Source organism: Scyliorhinus canicula, chromosome 16, assembly GCF_902713615.1.
Source record: "Scyliorhinus canicula chromosome 16, sScyCan1.1, whole genome shotgun sequence".
NCBI classification, from domain to species: domain Eukaryota; kingdom Metazoa; phylum Chordata; class Chondrichthyes; order Carcharhiniformes; family Scyliorhinidae; genus Scyliorhinus; species Scyliorhinus canicula.
In genome coordinates this window covers 112396358-112422863 of record NC_052161.1, presented here as the reverse complement: position 1 = coordinate 112422863, position 26506 = coordinate 112396358, and the positions used below count along the sequence as shown (strand labels likewise).

General features: G+C 43.3%; 1 protein-coding gene across 1 annotated transcript in view; it reads right to left on the bottom strand.

Annotated features, from left to right (window-relative positions):
- Positions 1 to 26506, bottom strand: part of vps13d (vacuolar protein sorting 13 homolog D) — a 302778-nt gene that overhangs the window by 250575 nt on the left and 25697 nt on the right. Inside the window, 12 exon segments of the mRNA XM_038821608.1 lie at positions 146 to 257; positions 259 to 279; positions 4235 to 4365; positions 5342 to 5521; positions 6122 to 6197; positions 7361 to 7491; positions 11224 to 11406; positions 15712 to 15931; positions 17121 to 17219; positions 17918 to 18086; positions 21111 to 21211; positions 24996 to 25166. Coding sequence (XP_038677536.1) covers positions 146 to 257; positions 259 to 279; positions 4235 to 4365; positions 5342 to 5521; positions 6122 to 6197; positions 7361 to 7491; positions 11224 to 11406; positions 15712 to 15931; positions 17121 to 17219; positions 17918 to 18086; positions 21111 to 21211; positions 24996 to 25166 — 1594 coding nt within the window.

Here is a 26506-nt window from a genome sequence, read left to right as displayed (position 1 = left end):
ACGCAGCTGATCATGTGGATAGCTCGTAAACCTGTTAAACTGCACATTCGTACACAGAATGTTACCATTAACTGAGAATGATTCTTACAAAGGACAAAATTATTAGTTACTGTGGTTACTGACAGCTTGACTGAAGAAATATTACCTCCAAAATTAGTCAGCAAAATTCGACCCAGATCCACAACTACCAGCACAGAATCTGGGGATTTGAAATCATCTGGAAACATCACCTGAGGAGCAGAAATATCTAATTTCAATCATCCAGCGTTTGTCGTTTTCCCTACCGAAAGAAAAAGAAAATTGCCATGATTAAATTTATTAGATAGTGCTGTTACCTTCCATTTCCTGTTGCTGAAACCTCACGGACAATGTCAGTAATTATGGAAAATTCCAAGATGGTTAATAATTGTATGCCCAATTCTTTGTATGATCTTCTGTAGCACAAGTTGGGTTACTAATGCCTTGGTTATCCATACGTACCCCATAACGCAAATTTGATCTCCTGAGTCCTGCTGAGAACACAGTGCCTTGTATTTGTAGTTAGTACCAACCCACTTTCACTTTGCCTGAGTCAGAGACAGGTTGATATTCAATCAGGGAACCAACAGTAATACTAATTCAGTTTTCTTGGTTTCCTCCTCCTAAAAAACAAAATTCTTTGCAGCCCAACCTTATAGGGTCAGTTCCATACTATGGTGGCTGTCCCTACCCAGAACTGACTCATTATTAGAATATGCCCTGCACTTTTTAGTGGAACTAGTATATCATCGCAGGAGGGACAACATTATCCTGGTAATTTGGAAGGTGCTTTTAAGGAGCCCTGGTGAGTTCCTGCAGTACATCCGTAAATGATACACATTGCTGCGAGTCAGTGGTGGAGGGAGTGAATGTTTCTGGATGAGGTGCCAATCAAGTAGGCAGCTTTGTTTTAGACCAGGGGTGGGCAAACTACGGCCCGCGGGCCGCATGCGGCCTGCCAAAGGTATTTCTGCGGCCCACCAAGTCATTAAAAAAAATATATATTTTTTTTTTTTTTTTTAAATTTTTTTTTAAGGTTAATGGGGGGGGGCTGTTGGGTTACTTACTGGTATAGGGTGGATACGTTGACTTGAGTAGGGTGATCATTGCTCGGCACAACGTCGAGGGCCGAAGGGCCTGTTCTGTGCTGTACTGTTCTATGTTCTATATGAGGCGCCCAGAATCATAACCGGGTGAAGTAATTATTTTACTTAATATACTATGCGGCCCTTTGTGAATTGTGACTTTCTGAATGTGGCCCTTGCACGGAAAAGTTTGCCCACCCCTGTTTTAGACGGTGTCAAGCTTATTGAGTGTTGTTGCAACTGCACTCTTCCAGGCAAGGGGAGAGCAGGGTGGCACGGTAGCACAGTGGTTACCACTGTTGCTTCACTGTTGTCAGAAACAGGCTGTCAAATCAGGAGATTGGTGGACAACTGATTTGGTCCAGATGGAAAATAAACGGCGTAAGATAATTGCTTCACCAGGGTCCCAGGTTCAATTCCCACTTGGTTCTGTGAGGAGTCTGCACTTTCTCCCCATGTCTGCGTGGGTCTCCTCCGGATGCCCCGGTTTCCTCCCACAAGTCACGAAAGACGTGCTTGTTAGGAGAGTTGGACATTCAGAATATTCCCTCTGTGTACCCGAACAGGCGCCGGAGTGTGGTGACTAGGGACTTTTCACAGTAACTTTATTGCAGTGTTAATGTAAGCCTACTTGTGTCAATAATAAAGGTTATTATTAAATTACACTCCAGACTCCGTGCCTTGTGGTGATGGTGAAAACGCTTTGGAGAGTCAGGTCGTCAGTCATTCAGTGCGGAACCTCCAGCTTCTGATATGCTCCTGTAGTCACGCATTAGATGGTCCAGTTGAGTTTCTGGTCCATGGTAACCCCAGCATGTTTGCCACTTCTCAACCCAGGCCTGAATGCTGTTCAGGTCGTTCTGCGTGGAGGAACTGACTGCTTAAATAACTGAGGGATTACGTATGGAATTGAAAACTGTTCAGTCATCAACATACTTCCCCACTTCTAGCCATATGATAGGGGAAATTGATGAAGCAGCTGAAAATGTTTTAGACCTCAGCTGACATTTAGAGATCAGGATGTTAACCCTGCCATTCTCTTTTTGTTTTAATGATAACTAATACAAATGCTAACTTCAGTTACTACACAAGAGTTTGCTTTAGACGATAATATTTCATCAGCCTTACCGGCAAAGTTCTGGTCAATCAGGACTCATCTGTACTTGACTTTTAAGTATTAAAGTCATGGGCAAGAATGTTAACCCTGCTCTGAATATCAGGATATTAATTAAGCAGGGAAATGACATTAAACAGATTATTTACCTGACAAAACAGTCTGATTTTGAAACACTGTTTTTCTATTTCAGGACTGGACCTCAGGTACAATCACCTTTAGAGTTTTAAGTCAGAAGGTCACATTAAAAACTGTGGGGCAATAATGCAATAACGTTTACAAACTATAAGCAGATGCCATATGATTAGACACTGTATGATTGTGTATTATGTCATAAGGTCTCCAGAACCAAAGCAACTAAAGGTGGCAACGCAAAGTAAATTATAGTCGCACAGTACAGAAGAGGCCCTTCAACCCATCAAATCGGCCCTGACAAATCGACACTAAATCAACACTAATCCCACTTCCCAGAACTTGGACCATAGCCTTGAATGCAATGACATCTCAAGTGCTCATCCGCGTACTTTCTAAAGGTTATGAGGTTTCCCACCTGTATACCCTCCCAGGTAGTGCATTCCAGACTCCCACCACCCTCTGGGTGAAACATTTTTTTCCTCATACCATCTCCTACAGCATTCAAATGACAGAATTACACAGTAGACACGTTAAAAACTCTTGACCTACCTACCTAATCCCATTTACCAGCACTTGGCCTTGAATGTCATGATGTGCCAAGTGCTCATCCAGGTCCTTTTTAAAGGATATGAGGCAACCCACCTCTCCCACCCAGTGCATTCCAGACCGACAACACCCTTCGGGTAAAAAAGCTTTTCCTCACATCCACTCTAAAGCTCTTGCCCCTTACCTTAAAATTATGCTCCTCGTTATTGACCTATCAACTAAGGGGAGCAGCTACTCTCTATCCACCCTCATAATCTTATACACCTCAATCAGGTCCTCCCTTAGCCTTCTCTGCTCTAAAGAAAACAACCCAAGCCTATCCAGCCTCTCTGCATAGTTCAAATAGTGGAATTCGCTTCCCCAGAGAGCAGTAGAGGCTGGGTCAGAGTATATTCACGGCTGAGGTGGACAAGCGGACTTTTGACCAAGGGAGTCAAGGGTTATGCGAGTCAAGCGCATGGTTAAAAGTCAAGGCAGAAAGTGGAGTTACGGCCACAATCATATTTTATTGATCTTACTGAATGGAGGGGCAGACTACTCCAAAATAACCTACTCCTACTTCATATGTCCGTAGGTAGCAGATAATACCGAGTTTGGGTTTAAAAGCCTTGGATTGTTGAGATGAGGAAAAAAAAAAGAGGCCAATGATTTCACAGTTTTGAAGTCCTTGAAAAGAATTGAGATAAAGCGTGATGAGTCTTTGGGGTAAATTTTATGATATAGTGCTCCTGCACCAGAAGTCTGCACGACAAGAACGCATGTTGAGAATTCAGGCATATATCAACAAGACATACATTGATGGCATGATGTTGGGGCAGCACGATGGTGCAGTGGTTAGCACTGCTGCCTGCAGCGCTTAAGACCCGGGTTCGATCATGGCCTAGGTCACTGTCTGTGTGGAGTTTGCACATTCTCCCCGTGTCTGCTTGGGTTTCACCCCCACAACCCAAAGATGTGCAGGTTAGGCGGATTAGCCACGCTAAATTGCCCCTTAATTGTAAAAAAAATAATTGGGTACGCAAAAATGTATTTTTTTATTTTTTTAAAAATCGATTAATTTTAATCGAAAGGAAGCATTGTAGGTTCTGAATTTTGAACAAGCACTCCAACTGACAAAGTCTGCTACATGATTCACCAAATCGTAAAATGGATCCCTTAATTTCAAAACAATGCGTCTGATGAGAAGTGTTTTTGAGGCAGTGCATTTGGAACACAGGTGAAGCAACGCTGCAAGTAATTGCTTAAATTATACATTCCCCTCAAGATTTGGCGGAGTAAGTTTTTTCAAAATTACATGGTTTGGTTCAATCATGCAGAATGCAACTGTCCAACTTACAATAAACTCGCCCACCAGTAGCTGGTCGATGGTTTGTCTGATCTCCGCCTTGGTTTGCATCTTGAGTTTGTTGTATTGACGTCGGGCAGCTTCTGCTACCCGTAGCTCCAGTTCTGACTGATAACCAAAGCCTTTGGAAGTGAAAAAAAATGAATCCATAATGTAATTCCAAGATATATTTGTGCTAGCTCTGGGCCTTCCTGCCTCAACCTGGCGAGACCGTGCAAATTAGAGCTATTTTACATGTCATTGATGGGCAGAATGCACTGTTCACTAGCCAGCAGGGATGTTCCAGCCCACCCGGTTGAGTCTTTATGGCGTGAATTTGTGCAGGTATTGAGGAACTTGGATCTGGTGGCTTGTGAGCCGAGAGGCTGCAAGGTGAGAAGTACCGTCCTAATAATTCCCACCAGGGTGCCGAGGGGAGTTCTACATGGAGGTGGGGCCAGGGGGGCTTGGGACTCGTTGACTGCTCTCCCCATATGGAGCCATTGAACCCAGGATTTCTCATAACAAAGTGAAAGTATTCTCATCTGTACCCCATACTATTTAAAGTCACGTAGTATCTCAGAAATACACATCCCTTATAAAAAAAGTGAAAGTGCCCTCTGTAACCCTAAACCCTGTCAGTCAATATGCCAAGTTTAAAGGTCGGCAAGATGAGAGTAATAGTTATCCCTTAAAGTGGTGGAAACCTTTGAAGTGGATTTCACAGTCAATTTCATTGCCCTTTAAAGCATAGAAATCTGTGTGTATGGGTAGAAGGCTAAAAGCTTTGAAGTGGATTGTTTACATTCAATTTCACATTCCATTGCCTGCTGAAAACTTCTTGATTGACAGGTTGAGGCAGTTTGAAAGGGGAGAATAATGTTGTTTATTTTTCTAGCTCTGCAGGGGTCCATTAACTGGGGGGGGGGGATTCCTAACTGCAGTTTTCTTATGACTCTGCCTCTTTGCTCTCAAGTGCTTCCTAGAAAGTGCAGCGACTGGTTTTCCCGCTGGCGTGAGCCCTTAGTCCCAGTTTGGAAAGATTGTGCCCCACTGTAACATAATTCTCTATCTGCCCATTTGAAAATATTTTTGAATTTACTTCTTTTCTTTCCTGACCTGAGGTGTGTACTTTGCCCTTGTAGAAGAAATCTGCAACTTTCTTGATAACTAGAGGGTTATAGATGATGTTCAGAGGCCGAGTGCTGACTTCCAATCTCCTCTCATAGTTACTCCGAGCAGGATTTTTCTCATAAATCATTTCAAAAACTGGTAGCATCTTACAGAGAGAACCAAAAGCTGTAAAATATAACAAGCAAAATTAGACAAATTGCAAAAAAAAGGTCACATCTTGGGCAATACGATGCTCACAGCTTTCGTCTAGCATTAGTGCTTTCTCCTTATCATGGAAATTGGCTATAATAGGACACGCTTTACTGAATACCAAGATGCAAAATTCTGGATAATGAAAACCCTCAGCAGCCCCAATACCCAGGCACTCCTAATGCTCCACCCATTAAAAATTGTGTTGAGTTTGTTAATCGAAGCCCTGTTGGTTTGTTTTGATTTGTGATTATGTTTGTTGTGTGAAAATATAAATGCCTCAATAAAAAAAAAATATTTTTTAAAAAAATCATTGTGAAGAACTAAAAAGAGAAAACCTAATATCAGCATGACAGAATTTTTGGTTTAAATTCATTTACTTCCAGGTCAGGGTCACATTAACTTTCTCCCCATACCCTTCCCTCAAGACAACTCTGGATGGGGCGCGTCCAAGTAGAAGCCTTCCTGGACTAGGCTTAAATTGGCCATGCCTGGTACCTAGTTCTTGATTGTAAGTGGCCTTCATCTATTTATTACTGAGAAACAAAAAGAAAGTGCTCCAGCATAATGCCTCACCTGGATGCACACCGGCTGCATCAGACAATGTCGAGCGCATACCCAATGTTTGAGATAAGCTTGCAGCATCTTTTTCCTATTAAAACAGAGAGGAGTCACACACAAATTAGATCCTCCAGAGTTATGTTTCCTCAGCTACAAATCTATTATTACCTTCAGATAAAACAACAGGAGTTAATTTAAATCAAATTAATTATGTCTTGCAGACGCACTTCACTTCTGTCCCCCAGGAAAAGCACACCAGTGGAAATACTGAGGAGGGCTATCTTTAAATAAAGCTCAAAATAAATGGAAACATTTCCACTTGTATTCTAACATCTGATCCTAGTCTGGTCATTCGATAACATCTTCTGGGCCAGTCCCTGGATATCAACCCAACATTGGCAGACCCAATATATGCAGCTACAACCCATGCAGTACAATAAAATCAATGTAAATGATCAAAAGAATAGTTTCTGGGACAACTGCATATATAACTGTCTTGTATTAATGCTTTTCTCAGCTAGCATTTTTAAAAGACAGCATGAGCCAATAAGTGCGCTAATCGTGCATTAACCAGTAACTTTCATCATATAGTGACTTTAGCATAATTAAGCAAGCTGAGACTTTTCAGAAAAGGAGGTGCAGAAACCAATAGGAGTGGGGAGGACAAATACAAGAGTCACAGATATGGTTATAAATTTAGGTGTAAGGAGGCTTTTGAAGACGAGCTGAGATAAGACAACAAAAGAGGAATTCAGGTCAGAATTCCAGACTACGGGGTTGAGATAGTCAAAGATGGGAGGGACAAGTTACTTTGTATTGATCAAAAGAAATTCAGGAATGGAGATACCCACGGATCCATGTGCACAAATCGTTGAAGGTGGCAGGGCAGGTTGAGAAAGTGACTCCGGAGACGTACAGGATTCTGGGCTTTATAAACAGTTATTGAGAACAACAGCAAGAAAGTTATGATAAAGCTGTCTAAAACACTAGTTTGGTCTCAACCGGAGTACTGTGTCCACTGTGGTCACCACACTTCAGGAAGGATGTGAAGGCAATGGAAAGGCTACAGAAAAGATTTACAAAAATTTACCAGTCCCAGGCATGTGGGGCCTCAGCAAGTGTTTAGGAGGCAGATTCAATTGTGGCTTTCCAACGGTTATAGGGTAACTATCTGAAGAGAAATAATTTCCAGGGTCACAGGGAAAAGACAGGGAAGTTATAAACTCCAGCACAGTCGACAATGTTGACACTTACCGGTTTGGGTGAGACAAGGACAGGGAATAAGGATCCCTGTGTAGCCATGTCTCGCAGGAACAAGCCTCCCAGCTGCACTGAGAGCAGTGAGGATTCTGTGCGAGGGGAGGATTCCACACCGATTTTCACACCTGAAAATGTCATAGAAAGTATTGAAATCACTTTCTCCCACCTCTGAATTATACAATGTTTCACAGCAACACATTTCTGCTCTTTCAGAACACCAAGAGGTTCCTCAATACCATAGAATAGACATACCATAGAATTTACAGTGCAGAAGGAGGCCATTCGGCCCATCGAGTCTGCACCGGCTCTTGGAAAGAGCACCCTACCCAAGGTCAATAACTCCACCCTATCCCCATAACCCAGTAACCCCACCCAACACTAAGGGCAATTTTGGACACCAAGGGCAATTTATCATGGCCAATCCAACTAACCTGCACATATTTGGACTGTGGGAGGAAACCGGAGCACCTGGAGGAAATCCACGCACACACGGGGAAGATGTGCAGACTCCGCACAGACAGTGACCCAAGCAGGAATCGAGCCTGGGACCCTGGAGCTGTGAAGCAATTGTGCTATCCACAATGCTACCGTGCTGGATGAGATGTTTGTCTGATATCCCAATGCATGACCAATCCTCCTGCTCCCCCAGTTTTCTATTCTGAGTTAATAAAATTTACTATTCTGAAAAATGTTAAAGGGATAGGAGAATTGATGGCACAAATAGAAGTACACAAGTATGATATATTTGCCATGGCGGAATAGTGGTGGTAATGCAAGACATGGTATAAATCAGGAAATTAGAGATGCATTAACAAGGGTAATACAGTAATCATGGGGGATTTCAATGTATATATAGGTCGGAGAAATCTAATTAGCAGTAATGCTGTGGAGGATGAATCGCTGGAATATATACACAACGGTTTTCTAGAACAGTATGTTGAGGAACCAACTAGAAAATGGGCTATTTTTGATCTTGTATAGCTTGGAGAAATTATTATTATTATAGTCTCATTATAAAAGTGTCTTCAGGGAAGAGATTATATATGACAGAATTTTATATCAAGTTTAAAAGTGGGCGGCAGTGGTTATCACTGCTGCTGGGCGCTGAGGATCTGGGCTCAATCCCAGCCCCGGGACAGTCTGTGTGGAGTTTGCATATTCTCCCCGTATCTGCGTGGATTCACTGCCTCAACCCAAGGATGTGCAGATTAGATGGGTTGGCCGAACTAAATTGCTTCTTAATTGGAAAAAAATAATTGGGTACTCTAAATTTGTAAAATAAGGAAAAAAAAAGTTTGAAAGTGATGCAATTCAATATGAAACTAGAGTCTTAAATCTAAACAAAGGAAACTACGAAGGTATGAGAGGCAAATTGACTGCGGTAGATTGGAAAACTGCTTTAATAGATATAATGGTGGGCAGGCAACGGCTAGCATTTAAATAATTAATATATGGTTTCCAGCAAATTTACATTCCTTTGAGGCACAAAATCCCAGTATGAAAGGTGATCCAACCATGGCTAACAAGAGAAGTTAAAGACTGCATTAGACTAAAGGATGAGGCTCATAAGGTTGCCATGAACATAGTACCTGAGGAGTGGGAGTATTTTAGAATTTAGCAAAGGAGAACCAAGAAGCTGATAAAGAGAAAGTAGAATATGAAAGTAAATTAGCAAAAAACAAAAACGGACTGCAAAAGCTTCAATAGGTATGTAAAAGGGAAAAGATCAGCAAAGTCAAGTGTTGGCCCACTACAGACATAGACAGGAGAATTTATAATGGGGAATTAGAAAAGGCAGATCAACTAAACAAAGATTCTGGGTCTATTTTCATGGAAGATGATGCAAAATACCTCAGAAACATTAGAGAACCAAGGGACTAGCAAGAATGAGGAATTGAAGCGAACTCAATTTGATAAAACGGTAGTACTGGAGAAATTAACGGAACTGAAAGTTAATGAATCCCCAGGACCTGATGGCCAAATCCCAGAATGTTGAAAGAGCTAGCTGGAGAGATATTGCATACACTGGTGGTCATCTTCCAAAAGTCTATAGATTCTGGAATAGTTTCTGCAGTTTGGAAGGTGGCAAATGTCACCGCGTTATTTTGGAAAGTATGAAGAAAGAACACAAGTACTACAGACTTGTTAGCCTGACGTCGGTAGTAGGGCAAATGCTAGAATCTATCATAAATGGTGTGATAATTGGACACTTAAAAAATAATGGTAGGATTGGGCAGAGCCAACATGGATTTATGAATGGGAAATCCATTCGGGTTTTTTGTGGATGTAACTAACAGAACAGCTATGGGGGGGGGGGAGTGAATGTGGTGTATTTGGATTTTCTGAAGACTTTCAATAAGGTCCCATGCAAGATGTTAGCAAGCAAAATTAGAGCACATGAGATTTGGTGCATTGAGAACTGGTTATCAGGCAGAAAACAGAGTATGGTTAAATGGGTATTCTTAGGTTGGCAGGTTGTAACTAGTGGGTACCGCAAGGGTCAGTGCTTGGGCTCCAGCTATTCACAAGATATACTATGATTTGGATGTGGCAACCAATTGTAATATTTCCAAGTTTGATGACAGAAAACTAGGTGGGAATGTGGGTTGTGAGGTGGATGCAAAGAAGCTTCAAGGGAGCTTAGACAGGCTAAGTGAGTGGGCAAGAACACGGCAGGTGGAATATAAATGTGGAAAAATGTGACGTTATCCACTTTGGTCGAGAAAACAGAAAGGCAGAATGAGTTCAGGATGGGAATCGAGCGATATGGACAGGTATCAATGATCGGCGCAGACATGGAGGGCCTGTTCCTGTGTACTGTTCTTTGTTGGTGTCCAAAGAAACCTGGGTCCGCTTGTTCATAGGTCACTGAAAGCTAACATGGAAGTGCAGCAAGCAATTAGAAAAATAAATTATATGTTGGGTGTTATTGCAAGAGAATTTGAGTACAGGAGTAATGGAATTTTGATACAATTGTATGGAGCTTTGGTGAGACCATACCTGGAGAGTTGTGTATAGTTTTAGTCTGCCTATCTAAGAAAATATATATTTGCCATAGAGGGAATGCAACAAATGTTGCAGACGGATTCCTGGGGTGGCGGACTTGTCCAATGCGAACAGATTGAGGAGACCGGACCTATATTCACCACAGTTTAGAAGAAGGGAAGGCATTACAAAATTCGTACAGCACTCAACAGGTTAGATGCCGAAAAGTTGTTTCCCTTGGCTGGAGGAGGCTCAAAAACAATGGGACTCAGTCTCAGAATAAGACGTAGGCCATTTAGGACTGAGATGAGGAGGAATTTCTTTACTCACTCAGAGTGGCAAATCTTTGGAATACTCTACCCTCAAGGGCTGTGGAGGTTCTGTCATTGAGTATATTCAAGGCACAGGTCAACAGATTTCTACATGTCAAAGGTATCAAGAGATATGGGGATAGCGCAGGAAAATGGTGTTGAGGTAGAAGATCACCTATGATCCAGTTGAATGGTGGAGCAAAAGCTGGAGAAGCCGCTTGGCCTTTTCCTGCTCCTACTTCCTATATTCTTATTCTTTGGTAATATGGATTAATGGCCTTTACTCCAGAATTAGTGAAATTTATGTAGCCTGCAATATTTTAACAAAAGTATCGTTTAGCTGTAATTGTTTTCCCTTTCTACTACCGTCCACAAGCTTTAAAACTCAAGCTTGGTACCACATACGCACAACTTTTACCTCATCCGGTCGTCCCTCCTGCTTTACTGATATTGTTTGTGGTGCTCTACACCAGGAAAGTTGATACTTCAAAAAGGATGCACCATAAATAAAGGGAGATGGCTCTCGGAAATCTCTCCAACCCAAGCATCTTTGTAAATTACCTGAAAACTCCAGTTCCACAAAAGTTGTCTCTGTCTCACCAAGACTCATTTCCTTGTCATGTTTGAGCAAACTGACAGTCCCACTTTGTAGCAGAAAGTTCAGTTTAACAAACACATGGTCCCTCCTTGTGAATGTGTTCATATTTGATGTGTCAGTCATAGTGTCAAAGATCTCATCAGCGTCTGCCAAACAATAAAAAAAGTTGGCCACTGAATTTCTGAAGATAAACTATATAATATAATACGTAACCAATTATCTCACGGTACATTACTTACAATTTTCCAGCCTGGTGATCGGCATATTAAAAGGATTTAGACTTTACAAACATCAACAGTGTATAATAAATTCTAATTAGTCGTGGTCACTCTTAAGAGAATCCAATTCACTCCACAAGCATCTTGCAAGGGTATATTCACACTGAATTGAAAGTGAATTGGTAACAAATTTGGCACAGATATCAAGCTTGGTATCACATAAGCACAACTTTTACCTTATCCTTTCTTCCCTCTTACATTTAGTGATGATGTCTGTGGTGCCCTATACAAGGTTATATACTATACTAGGCCATCAAGGTTGCAGTTATACTGTAATAAGGCAGCCTGTGTTTCATTTTTAAATGAGCTGGGTAAGCGGGGGCTCAGAAACACACCAATGCCCTGCTTCAATAAAAAGCAGACTTTTCCAGATTTACAAACAGAACATTCAAACCCATGACCACTGCCATTTAGAAGGACACGGGTAGCAGGTGCCTGGGAACACCATCACCTGGAAGTTCCCCTCCAAGCCACTCAGCATCATAACATGGAAATACATCGGCGTTCTTTCATTGTTGCTGCACCAAAATCCTGGAACTCCCTCCCTAACAGCAGGGTGTATGCCGACACCTCTGGGACTGCAGTGGTTCAAGAAGGCAACTCACCACCACCTTCTCAAGGGCAAATAGGGATGGGCAATAAATGCTGGCCTCGCCAGTGACGTCCACATCCATGAATGAATAAAAATATAAAAAGTTATGCGTTGTTTTTCACGAGAGCTGTGGTTAATTCCAAACAATTGTAAAATGTACAATTCTTCAGAAAAGACTAATTGTAACAGAATGTCTCCAAATCTCTGCCCTTGGAAAAGGAACATCATGCTGTCTCACCTCAAGTGCAATTTAAATGGTTATTACGCACGTCATTTAGCTTGTGCAAGGGGAACATGCGTTCAACTAACTAGTACCAGAATAATTACACTAATAATGACCCAAAATTGGGTAATACAAAGTAAAATTGAACAGCAGCAGCTGTCACAGATATCCAGTGACGATGTAATGGGGTATTCCGATCTCTAATCAAGTTTTAGGATGGACCGGTAGAGGAACACCCCCCACCAACACTCACTGTCCCTAGGGTAATAGCTGTTAAATGCAGCAAGAAGATTTTTTTGTTATTTCATGGTGGGATATGAGCATTGCTTATCCCCAACTGCCCTTGAACTGAGCGGCTTGCTAGGCCATTTCAGAGGCCAGTTAAGAGTCAACCACATTGCTGTGGGTCTGGAGTCACATGTAGGCCACACCGGGTCAGGACAGAATATTACCTTCCCTAAAGGACAGATGAGTTTTCACGACAATCAACATCAGTCGCATGGTCACTATTATTGAACCACTTTTTAATTCCAGATTTTATTAATTGAATTTAAATTCCACCTTTTGCCTTGCACAGCAAGGTAACAAGACAGGGAAATTCTCGAATTCAATATCCACTCTGAACTCAGCCAATCTCACCTGGGATAGGAACAGATGCAACATTTAGTCTCAGCAAACTGGGTTCGGGAGAAGATCGATTCCTTACTCTTGATTACTATTGTTACACAGACATATTGTAATTCAAATTTAATATTTGACATAATCTGCGGGACATACCTTTTAAAAAGGGGTAATTCCAACTTTTAAAACAAAAGACACTTATTTAAGATGACTGCCAGAAGTTACCTGACTTTCTGGAAATTTCCAATGCGGATTATAACTCAGGCACCTCCAGGTACTCCTGTGGAATTCAACACCTGCTGATGTCAAGGATTACTTCAAAGATGGACTAAAGCTCCCACTATTTGCATTACTATAAAAGCCACACTTTGTTCTGAAAGGCTGGAGACAGAGCCTACAGAGACAATGGTCATCTTGGAGGTGTTGATATGTTCCTCCCAGCACATTAAATGATAGAATGAGTCAAACAGAGGGATTTGGAGAATAAAACTTAATCACCTAAACCACAACACAATAGCCACAGTCTATCCAGACATGAGATAATCAATTACCTTCTGTGGAATATTCAACCATTATGGAGGGAGAGAGGGGGCGCAGGGAGAGAGGGGGGGGGGCGCGCAGGGAGAGAGGGGGGGCGCAGGGAGAGAGGGGGGGCGCGCAGGGAGAGAGGGGGGGGGGCGCAGGGAGAGAGGGGGGGCGCAGGGAGAGAGGGGGGCGAAAGGAGAGAGGGGGGGCCGCAGGGAGAGAGGGGGGCCGCAGGGAGAGGGGGGGGGCCGCAGGGAGAGAGGGGGGCCGCAGGGAGAGAGGGGGCCGCAGGGAGAGAGGGGGCCGCAGGGAGAGAGGGGGGGCGCAGGGAGAGAGGGGGGGCGCAGGGAGAGAGGGGGCGCAGGGAGAGAGAGGGGGCGCAGAGAGAGAGAGGGGGCGCAGAGAGAGAGAGGGGGCGCAGAGAGAGAGAGGGGGCGCAGAGAGAGAGAGGGGGCGCAGAGAGAGAGGGGGCGCAGAGAGAGAGGGGGCGCAGAGAGAGAGGGGGCGCAGAGAGAGAGGGGGCGCAGAGAGAGAGGGGGCGCAGAGAGAGAGGGGGCGCAGAGAGAGAGGGGGCGCAGAGAGAGAGGGGGCGCAGAGAGAGAGGGGGCGCAGAGAGAGAGGGGGGCGCAGAGAGAGAGGGGGCGCAGAGAGAGAGGGGGCGCAGAGAGAGAGGGGGCGCAGAGAGAGAGGGGGCGCAGAGAGAGAGGGGGCGCAGAGAGAGAGGGGGCGCAGAGAGAGAGGGGGCGCAGAGAGAGAGGGGGCGCAGAGAGAGAGGGGGCGCAGAGAGAGAGGGGGCGCAGAGAGAGAGGGGGCGCAGAGAGAGAGGGGGCGCAGAGAGAGAGGGGGGCGCAGAGAGAGAGGGGGGCGCAGAGAGAGGGGGGCGCAGAGAGAGAGGGGGCGCAGAGAGAGAGGGGGCGCAGAGAGAGAGGGGGCGCAGAGAGAGAGGGGGCGCAGAGAGAGAGGGGGCGCAGAGAGAGAGGGGGCGCAGAGAGAGAGGGGGCGCAGAGAGAGAGGGGGCGCAGAGAGAGAGGGGGCGCAGAGAGAGAGGGGGGCGCAGAGAGAGAGGGGGCGCAGAGAGAGAGGGGGCGCAGAGAGAGAGGGGGCGCAGAGAGAGAGGGGCGCAGAGAGAGAGGGGCGCAGAGAGAGAGGGACGCAGAGAGAGAGGGACGCAGAGAGAGAGGGGCGCAGAGAGAGAGGGGCGCAGAGAGAGAGGGGCGCAGAGAGAGAGGGGCGCAGAGAGAGAGGGGGCGCAGAGAGAGAGGGGGCGCAGAGAGAGAGGGGGCGCAGAGAGAGAGGACAATTTGGCCCCTAAGGTCACTACTGAAAAATGTCTCCTTGAGAGATACCACATAGCATCTGTCATCTGTGGAGGTGTAGTTCAGCAAGGGGGAGGAAAGGGGAGAAGATTGATTGAAAAATGTAAAGACCACAATAATATCATCTCCTCTATAACAGGTCTTATGTCTTGATCTTTGGGAATCAGCACTGGAGGCTCAGTATTCCGAGAATCACAAATCCAGAAATACAGTCAAAGAGTACCGCGTGTTGGCAGGAAAGTGGAGTTGAGGCCATAATGAGATCAGCCATGATCTTATCAAATGGTGGGGCAGGCCTGGAGGGCTGAATGGCCTACTTTTAAATTTGTACTCTCAGCCTGATGTCTTTGCACATCAGATTGAGCAAAGGCTGATAGAATCATTCGCAGCCTTTGAGGTCATCTTAATAATCCTCAGACCTCCAGATTTCGGGATTTATGTAACTATTGCATGTCAGAGAATACGACATTTTAAATATGTTTCAGACAATTCAGACCATGAACTAGCAGACAGATCTGCAAGTGCTGGCTCTTGACTGAGCATTACTGAACTGCTTTCCTGCCTGTCTGGAGTGAAGACAAAATCCACCTTTTGTCTCAGGAGCTTACAAGGGATCCTGAAGACCATAAGCTTTGTGGAATTCACATTAATTAGCTAGATTCAATCTGATCTAAAAAAATCTTCGTTACTAGTGGCAGAAAGCACCATTTCAAAGGTGAAAATGTGATTGCGAATTGAGTTAGATACCATTGCTGGGGAGACACATTTCGTTAGATTAAGTGTAACATTAATTCATTCTCAAAATTCCAGCAGAAAGCAAGATCAACTCAAACTACACCATCAGTTACTCAGGTGCCCATTTTGAAGGAATTGCACCAATAGAAGACTCGTCATACCTAGCTCCTCTTCTGAATTCCACCGCTGCTGCTCCTCAGCTGTGAGACCTTCTATAGTCACATTCTGTTCCATTTGCTGAGGATTCTGGGAGTAGCCGTACCAGCCGCCCCATCCAGGGAACCACGACTGTAGGTATTGGATCATGCCACTGCGATTTCCGTGCATACTCTCTGAGCGTGAGGAGGAACCCAGAGATTCTGATGGTGGCTCACGCAGGCTCTATCAGAATGGTCAAAAAAAGGCATGTTTAAACCTCTGGTGATTTCCAAAGAGAATTTAAAGCAGCCCTAAAATGATGAACAATTGCATAATTGGTACGGAAGGCAACTTTAATTTTTTTAATATGCCATAATCACAAACTGTATCCCACTCATCAGCCATTCTAAGAAATGCTTCAACCCACTGCACCATCACTCCCCATAGGCTGCACTCCCAATTTCAAATCTGCAAGTCCCAGTAGCTTTCAGGTTAAGGCCTGGCATTGTTGTCTCTGGGACTAATATGTCTATTAAAACTATGTTCTAGTTTGAACAGTTTATTCCACTTGTTATATACATTCCCCTTCTTTCATTGTCTGGACAGCAAGGAGAAAAGGCACAATGTCAACTTGGCAACATCCCACAATCACCCACAACCGGATGATCAGAGAAACACAGAGTATACATATCAAGCCTCATGTAGTTAAGGCAGCAGCCAGGTAACCCTGCGTCCAAGCTTTAGTAATATTACACTAACCAGTTGCTCAGTGTACAAGAGACCTAGGCTGCTGCACATACTTTGCGCCTCTATTCCCAACCTCTAGGAGGCAGGCATTCTTCTCACTAGTTGGTGAAACTTCAGTGGCAGCACTGTTTTACCTAGAGAATCCATCAAAATTAACAGCCTGCAGAACACGATGCTGATGAATCTAACCTGTTTTTTGTGATTGCCCAATTTCTACTCATAGGACAAAATCACTTATCTATGACCAAAGAGCTTAGGCACAGATCAAAAAAGCCTGAAGGCTATCAAGAGCACTACTCAATATCACTGGAATAAACTGCAGAGTTTACCACCATTGATAACCGTCCTGATGCTTGGCTCACTGAGGCAGGGTTATTTCCGGCAAAGTGGGAAGTACCCAAAATAAGTCTGCCCCTCCAAGATTCATTAGTGAAGCAGGCTGGTTGGTCAATTATCAACAGTGCTCTGTAACACTGGGAACCTCCATGGCTTAAGTATTAGATTCACTCAATAACATGATCTTGATTTTCATCATACATGTATCATCCTGGAACCACTTCCAATTGACAAGAGTCCGCAACGTAGCATTGGATGGATAGGGTTTGTTACTTCCCTTTTTATTATATATTGGTTTAATCCCAAAACACTAATTGTGCAGAAAGAATATTTACTCCCAAACCCTGACCTCTGCAAGTATATCTTGCTTCTTGAACCGTTCATATACAATCTCTCGCAGGATTTTCAACTCTTCAAAGGTCTGTTCATCCTCAATTCGCTCCAACACCTGTTAATTAAAAGCAGCACAATATCAAACTACATTAGTCAGTGAGAGACGCGAGGGATAGAGCAGAAGTATGATTTCCCCATAGCTTTCCTGGATTATTCCTACTTTTATTACCAAATATAAAATGAAGCATTTCATCAAATTAACAATGTCACAAATTGCAAACCATAAAAGCAATTTTTTGGAAAACAAAGATCCTGCAAAGCGCACCTCAAAGGATCCTCACTAGCAGTGCTATGTGCAAAGACAGGACATTTCCACTGGTCCTTCAGCAGCACTCAACAGAAACGTGTCAGCACTGCACTGCTGGTAACAAGCAGAATGCCCTTCCTCCTTTTCTTTGACCCAACATGATCGGCTCACATTCCATAAAAACCCAACCGATTGAGCTCCCAATATTCATTGTAAATGTGCTGGCCAAATCCCCCCAGTATCCCCAATTTATACACTAAGAAAACGCACATTCCCAATGGAAACAGAAACTAATCCTAACCCGCAACTCCACCTCCTCTTCCCCCCACCACGAGCAAACCCTCTGCTTGACATACAAGCCTCACCTCCCCTCCAAACAAACCAATATGTCCTGCAAGCATCCCCCACGCACACACTCATACATTAACTCTGTCCCTGAATTCCTAAAATATTGGTGCTGTTAAACTATTGAATGAATCAGAAATTTCCAGCTAAGGTTGCATCACCTCATCTTCAAAAGAATTCAGATTTCCTTTCAGCTTATGATGGTATTTATCTGTATACAGCACAGCATCTCTTGCTCGTTGCAATACAAACATCCAGTTTAATCGTCTCCTCTGCTCGCGAATCGCAGCGAGATTTGCATTCAGGGCAAAATTCCACCACTCACGTGAACTATTTAGAAGGAAAAATTAATGTGTAGAATATAATTTTCCAAATCAAAATCTTTTATCAAGAAGTCCTACAGAATGAATTCCACTTATGCATACGTAAAATGAACAGTTGATCTCCTGCGACACTGCACATAAGGAGTAGAATGTTGACTTTGGATGATAGTGCAAAATGGACATGATCAGATCTTCAATGGAAATGGAAATCAATTGATATTTATAATGGGGGTTGATCTGATATCACCAGTTTCACACTACTCCCCAAAGCAAAATTATAACTCCCTCCTGGGAGTCAAGACCAAGTGTAGCTTTCAGATAATGCAGGCTTAGAGAGGAAAGCGTGCCAGAATGTGCAAATGAAAAGCCAAACAACGCTGTTGTTATTTTATGCTTTAAATTACCATGACCACATTTATAACACAAACTGCCTTTGCAAACAAATCATATTGCAACAATGGCAATATCACAGAGGCAATTTCCACTATAATCGTGGCTATAGGAATTTCTATGAAGAAATTATGGCAAGAACATGCAGACTCAAGATAGAATAGGTTGGATTATAAAAAGCTGAATCCTTCAGTGAGATGAATCAGTCAATTAGACCCCCATTCTGAACAGCACAGATCTACTCAGAAGTACTGCAGGCAATGTGTGGTATGTTTTGAGGTCAGCTATAAGCCAGTCAACATCAGGCACGACTAGTGCTCTTCATAACCTACCCAGCTTGAAATAGCTGCCAACATGGGATTCAAATAAAAACTGGAATGTAGAATAATCTTCGTAAGTGACTACTTACCATTTAAATTCCTCCAGTCATTGTTCACTACTTTTCTTTCTTCTCCCAAAGATGCAAAACTCACACTGGAGTACAGTCCTATGGCACCATTTGCTGTCCAGAATGAGTACCTTTTTATGTATGCATCTAGATTATGGGTGTCAGAAGACTGTTTGACTGTGGGGGCATCAAAGCCAAGCCCAATCCAGGCGTCGTCTGACATCCACACACTGCAGGAATCAATGGATACCAGTCAGGAACACAAACCCCGAGTGATCTACCCCACTGCAAGCCCATGGCAACTAAGGCCAATTTTAAATACTTAAGACTGCTGAGATCAATTAACTCAACACAGTCTGGCTACTGAAACTTGTACCTTCCTGGTCTTTGGACCAGAAATTGGACCCAGTACGGCAGTAATATGTTTTTATTCACTGAGCTATCAGAGAAGACGCGCAAGATAATGCTTGCAATAATGTTTTAGGGCAGCACGGTTGCTCAGTGGGTTAGCACTGCTGCCTCAGTGCCATGGTCCTGGGTTCGATTCTGATCTTGGGTGACTGTGTGGAGTTGGCACTTACTTCCCGGTGTCTGCGTGGGTTTCCTCTGGGTGCTCCGGTTTCCTCCCACAGTCCAAAGAGGTGCTGGTTAGGTTGGTAGGTCAGCTGAATTGCCCTTTAGTGTCCAAAAGGTTAGCTGGGTTACTGGGATAAGGTGGGAACATGGCCAGGTGGGTGCACTTTCAGAGGGTTGGTGCAGACTTGATGGGCTGAAAGGCCTTCTGCACTATAGTTATTCTATGAAATGTGTAGTTTTACGATGCTAATCAGATTGACCCAAATGAAAGGTGCCATCAGTTCATTACACCATACTTTCCCACAGACTTTCAATGGTTATTTTGGTACAATCTACAAGGGACCTGGAATGCGTGTGAACAGATCAGGCAACTGTGCATCTCCATAATTAGACAGATTGAAGAATCCTTACTAAGGGACGCAGTCCAAACTAGGAAGTATCAGCTAACTAGTTAATTTAAAGCCGGAAAGCATGGTGGCGCAGTGGTTAGCGCTGCTGCCTTTTGGCAACGAGGTCCCAGGTTCGATCACGGCTCTGGGTCACTGTCCGTGTGGAGTTTGCACATTCTCCCCGTGTTTGCATGGGTTTCGCCCCCCCACAACCCAAAGATGTGCAGATTAGGTGGATTGGCCATGCTAAATTGCCACTTGTTTGGAAAAAAATAATTTGGTACTCTAAATTTATAGAAAGAAATTCAATGCCTAGTCATGTATAGAAACTGGAATAAAGAGAGGACAAGAAAGATGGAATGGAGAGAGAGAGAATTAAGAGACTGGGTAAAAATGTAATAAAAAGGAAAATATTTAAAATCTCCAATGATAATTAGAAACTGAAACAATGGGACTTCACACCTGTAAAAGCTAATTTTCTGCAGCAGAAAGATTGTTCAGCAGTAATTAAGACTTACTGTACAGCTAAAACATTATTAATGCTGAAATGGACACGCCCTAACTTATTCTGCCGATTGTACTGGCTATCTAGCGGATAAATACAGCAAATTCAAGTTTCTTGGCAAGCTACTGGAATAGGAAAGCATCTGAAGAGGGAGAACTGCCAGATGCTGCTGTGCTCTTTACACTTTAAAAGCTGAGAGGCTGACAGCCTCACTGTTATATTTACTGCCGCTCCAGACCACCTTTTAAAATTTCATTACACATTAAGAATTGAAAGCGCTGCAATTTACATGGCGATGAAAGGGGTTTTGAACAGATTTTCAACATCATCGTTGTTGTTTGGAGAGCAAATAGCTGTATGCAGGAGCAGATTGTAACAATTGTAACAAGGCGCAACACAATTCTATAAACCACAAGAGAAAAGGCTCGACTGTCTATTGAAATCACAGAGGCTCCTACAGTAAATTACAACCTTGAAAATGCTTGGATGCTACATTTCCCACAGTGTAGCTTGCATTTAAGGAGGACTGCATTTAATTGAACAGCATGTTTTTTTGTATTCATTTTCTTGGGACAACGAAGCAGTATCCAACTAGTCTTGCTCATGCTTTCAAGCATCTACGCATAGATCACCACTGAAGCCAATCTAGATGTGAAGATCAATAAATTCCCTCCCTAGGTGAACAAGATCACACTAACAAATGAAATGGTGGAAGCAGTGAAATAAGTCTATTCACTTTACTTACAGAAGTCAAAATAAATATTAATCAGAAGAGAGATTTACTTTGATTTAATGGGAACCTTTGGCCTCCATTTTCTTAGTTGGAGCTGTCGCTCTTTCCTTTCCATTTCTTTCAGGAATGTCATCAGTTGCTGGTACTGTACCTGGGCGCAAAAGAGAGGTGCACTAAAGTGAGCAACCAGTTAAAAATATATATCCATGGTCAGCATGTGGCGCAGTGGTTAGCACTGGGACTGCGGCGCTGAGGACCCGGGTTCGAATCCCAGCCCTGCATCACGGTCCGTGTGGAGTTTGCAAATTCTCCCCATGTCTGCGTGGGTTTCACCCCCACAACCCAAAATGTGCAGGATTGGTGGATTGGCCACAATAAATTGCCCCTTAATTGGAAAAAAAATAATTGGGTATTCTAAATTTTTTTTAAAATCTATATCCGAAGAGACAAAAGATATGTCCATAAAGACAGAAAGCGGAACACCATTCACAATCTACAACTGATTTTTTTTTTAAAAAAACACCAGATTGTACTTCACATGAAATGTAGATGATTATTACCAGGGTTTATAATTAAAAACTTATTACTAGTAGCATCTTTAATCTCCCAAAGTCCTTAGCAGGACTGATATCAAACAAAATTTGACACTGAGATATTAGGGCAGGTAACCAAACGTTTAGTCAAAACACAGGTTTTAAGAAGCCTCTTAAAGGGGGATAGAGAGAAGTGAACAAAAAATCCACAGCTTAGGAGCTTGGTAGCTGAAGGTACAACTGCCAATGGTACAATGATTAAAATTGGGGATGTGCAAGATGTGAGAACTGGAGGAACACACACATCTCAGCGAATTATAGGGCTGGAGATGCAGGGAGGGACGAGGCCTTGAAAGGATTTATAAACAAGGGTGAAAATTTTACAATTGAGACATTGCTCAACCGAGAACCAGTGTAGGTCAGCAAGTACAGAGGTGAAGATGAATGGGGCTGGAGTTAAGGGCAGCAAAGCTTTGGATTTGTTTAAGTTTATGGAAGATGAGAAACTGGTGAGCAATACAAATAGTCAAGATTGAATATAACAAAGGCATTGTTGAGAGCTTTAGCAGATGAGTGGATGCAGGTACAAAGTCAAGCAATTTCATGTAAGTACAATTAGGTGCACTTAGTGATGGAAATTTCTACTTTTCCAGTACTGGCTGACAGACAAGCACTCTGAAAAATTTAGAGCCATGAAGAGGTCAAGAGAAACGGTTGTGAGCCGATCTGGGAGTCATCAGTGCTTATATGCAAAACAGAATAATATTAATCTTTATTAGTGGGGGGGCAGGGGGGAGGTTATCAGGGAACCACAGATAATGGTGCAGGAGTGAAAAGAGAAACCATTGCAGGTGATTCTCGGTGTCCCACTGGATTGTAAAGAATGGGAATCAGGTGGGTGCAGTTGTACCCAGCTGGATGGCAGAGGAGAGGCACTGGAGAAGGATTGTTTGGTCAACCTCGTCAATGGTTGGCGACAGGTCAAGAAAGAGGAGGAGAGGTAGCTCACCTTTGTCAGTCACATGGGATGTCATTTGTGGCTTTGGTTAGAGGTGTTTCAGTACCGTAGCAGGGCAGAAAACCTGATTGGAGCCATTTAAAAATATTGAGCTCCAGAAAAATTAAGCACAGATTTGGGTGGTGTCAGAACGTTCTAGGACCTTGAAAAGAAAGGGGCACCCTGCAGAGAGCAGGGTGGCTTCATGGGCTGATCTTTAGATTGGACGTTAATAATGGTAGATTTGAAGGTTAGGAGAGATACTGTGACAGTATCTGTGGGGAGAGAACTATTAACATCAGCTACCGCGGAGGTCATCAATCAAATTAGGGTAGTCAGTGGTTAATTGGAAATAATAATAATCTTTATTGTCACAAGTAGGCTTACATTATGAAGTTATTGTGAAAGCCCCTAATCGCCACATTCCGGCACCTGTTCAGGTACACACGGAGATTTCAGAATGTCCAAATGACCTAACAGCACGCCTATCGGGGCTTGTGGGAGGAAACCGGAGCACCTGATGGAAACCCACGCAGACACAGGGAGAACGTGCAGACTCCGCACAAAGTTGGGAATCGAACCTGGGACCCTGGCGCTGTGAAGCAACAGTGCTAACCACTGGGATGGTACGTGCACAGTGGTTAGCATTGCTGCCTGCGACGTTGAGGACCTGGGTTCGAATCCCAGCCCTGGGTCACTGTCTGTGTGGAGTTTGCACATTCTCCCCATCTCTGCATTGGTTTCGCCCCACAACCCAAAGATGTGCAGGCTAGGTGAATTTGCCACACTAAATTGCTCTTTAATTGGAAAAAAAATTAATTGGGTTTTAAACAGTGCTAACCACTGCGCTACCGTCCTGCCAAATAGAGTAGAGAATGCTGGATCTCACACATGAAGGGAGATAGCAAAAAAAACTAAAGAAATAGGCAAGTTCAGGGTAATGCACTGGAGATCTTCACAGGAACTTTAGCCTGGTGGGTAGCTGAACAGATGGTCTCGACCTTAGAAACAAAGAATCCTATGAGTTATAAATGATTTGGAGGAAAATGTAACTGGTCTGATTAGTAAGTTTGCAGACGACACAAAGGTTGGTGGAATTGCGGATAGTGATGAGGACTATCAGAGGATACAGCAGAATTTAGATGGTTTGGAGACTTGGGGGGGTGGCAGATGGAGTTTAATCTGGACAGATGTGAGGTAATGCATTTCGGAAGGTCTAAACCAGGTAGGGAATATACAGTGAATGGTAGAACCCTCAAGAGTATTGGCAGTCAGAGAGATCTAGGTGTATAGGTCCACAGGTCACTGAAAGGGGCAACACAGGTGGAGAAGGTAGTCAAGAAGGCATACGGCATGCTTGCCTTCATTGGCCAGGGCACTGAGTATAAGAATTGGCAAGTCATGTTGCAGCTGTATAGAACCTTAGTTAGACCACACTTGGGGTAAAGTGGTCAATTCTGGTCGCCACACTACCAGAAGGATAGGGTGCAGAAGAGATTTACCAGGATGTTGCCTGGTATGGAGGGCATTAGCTATGAGGAGAGGTTGAATAAACTCAGTTTGTTCTCACTGGAACGATGGAGGTTGAGGGGCGACCTGATAGAGGTCGACAAAATTATGAGGAGCATAGACAGAGTGGATAGTCAGAGACTTTTTCCCAGGGTAAAGGGGTCAATTAATGGAGGGGGGCATAGGTTTAAGGTGCGAGGGACAAGGTTTAGTGGAGATGTACGAGGCAAGTTTTTTTTTTTTTACACAGACGGTAGTGGATACCTGGAACACGATGCTGGAGGAGGTGGTGGAAGCAGGGATGATAGTGACATTTAAGGGGCATCTTGACAAATACATGAGTAGGATGGGAATAGAGGGATACGGACCCAGGAAGTGTAGAAGATTTTAGTTTAGATGGGCAGCATGGTTGACACAGGCTTGGAGGGCCGAAGGGCCTGTTCCTGTGCTGTACTTTTCTTTGTTCTTTTAACCCCTCCTAACCTTTTCTGGTCACTAAGGGAAATTTATCATGGCCAATCACCTAACCTGCACGTCTTTGGACTGTGAGAGGAACTCAGACCCCAGGAGGAAACCCACGCACACATGGGGAGAATGTGCAGACTCCGCACAGACAGTGACCTGGCAAGGAATTGAAACTGGGACCTGGTGCTGTGAAGCCACAGTCCTATCCACTTGTGCTACCCAGATTGAATTGCCATTTTAAGGGCTGTGTATCAATGATGCTCCTGCTAGTTACACAGTGTTACATCAAGATCTAAGAGCCATATTTCTCCATCTTTACTGCTCAGAATAGAAGCAGTAACAAAGCACAGACTGATTGCCTTGCCAATGAATATTTTACCCAGTGTCGTAAACTTCATATACCTCCCCAATCTCTGAAGTTTGTGACTTACCTCTGATAGTTTTAATGGAATTGTCTTCAGTTTGACATCGCACTCAATGCGTGGAGTGTTTCGAGAGCGCAGGGGTTCTTTGGTTCCATTCCTCTTTAACAGCGCGGAGGCACAGACCGGTTCCAGTATGTATTTGTGGTCTCGATTGTCCAGGAAATAATCCATTGCTTCCTGGAAAGTCAAAATTATGCACAAGGTGTGACTGTATTAATTACTTTATTCCAATATCATTCAGACATTAGTAACTGGATTTCTTATCAAAGTATATTTTTACTCAATGGAGGAAGAAAAGTTTCTGTGACAATTTTTCATTCAAACCGCTCATTGTTTTTCAGAAGAAAATATTTGCCTCAGTTGAATTTTAATGCTGCCTCTCCCCAATTTTTTTATCTATATGAAAATCCTTGCAGTCACCAAGATCGGTAATGAGGGAGACATCAAGCAAGAACCATTCTGGTATAGATCCATTTTGAGGGGACAAGGATAATTAAAAACTGACCTAAAAGCCATTAGATTCCAGAAACGATATTTCCAGCAGTGGCAGTGAAATCTGCATTTGAAAGAGTTCTTATTCTGGTTTGGAGTGATAAAACTATTTGCAATGGAGGACACTGAAACACATTAGCATTCCCATCAGCTACAACACCCCAATGGCCTCACTGATAGAGGGACCTTAATCAAGGATTTCCACCAGAATCAAAGCATTTCTATTTTTGAAACAAACTCCATATATATAGTTCGACAGCCATCAATATTTTCTCCCGGTAAACTAAGAGTGTACTTTAAATTTAAGAATACTTACCTTGGACTTCACTTCCTTAAGTTTAAAGCTGCTCAATATTTAATAATATTTCTACTCCTGCTAGAAAGTACATGTCTCAAAATTAGAACTACTTTTTTGGGGATGTGAACCACAGTCAAAATAGCCTGTTGACCCCACCTGTCTAGACACGCTGATGAAATGTGACCACTGGGGTATGGTAATGGAGAGTATCTAAAGCCATGTATCACAATATCAGCATCTTTAGAAGAGGAAAAAAGGATACATACATACCAATATTAATGTTGCAAACTTACAAATTTATACGCCTATCATAAGGCACACTTCATATTTACCTACGCCTTTAACAATGCAACTAGAATGCCCTGGGAGTTCAGTCTAGCACTGGAATACTTCCTTCACATAGGCTAACCTGTATGAATTTTTCAAACACGAGTAACTGTGAAAGAAGGCGTCATCCTGTTTAGCCAGCCAAACTATTTTCAATGATTAATTCAGTGACAATGATGCAGCCGAATAGCCTACGCAGCTTCAACCAGCTATAATATCACAATAGGCAGAAGGTCAGCGCATTACTGCAAGACTGTTCTAGCAAAGAACTGTTGCTAAGACAATGGCCTTCTATAATGTAGCTTTTAATGGTCTTGTGATTATATTCAATTGGAGAGGGATTTTTATGTCAACACCTTTTACAAAATAAAAATCTAAATTATTGCTTTAAAAATATCTA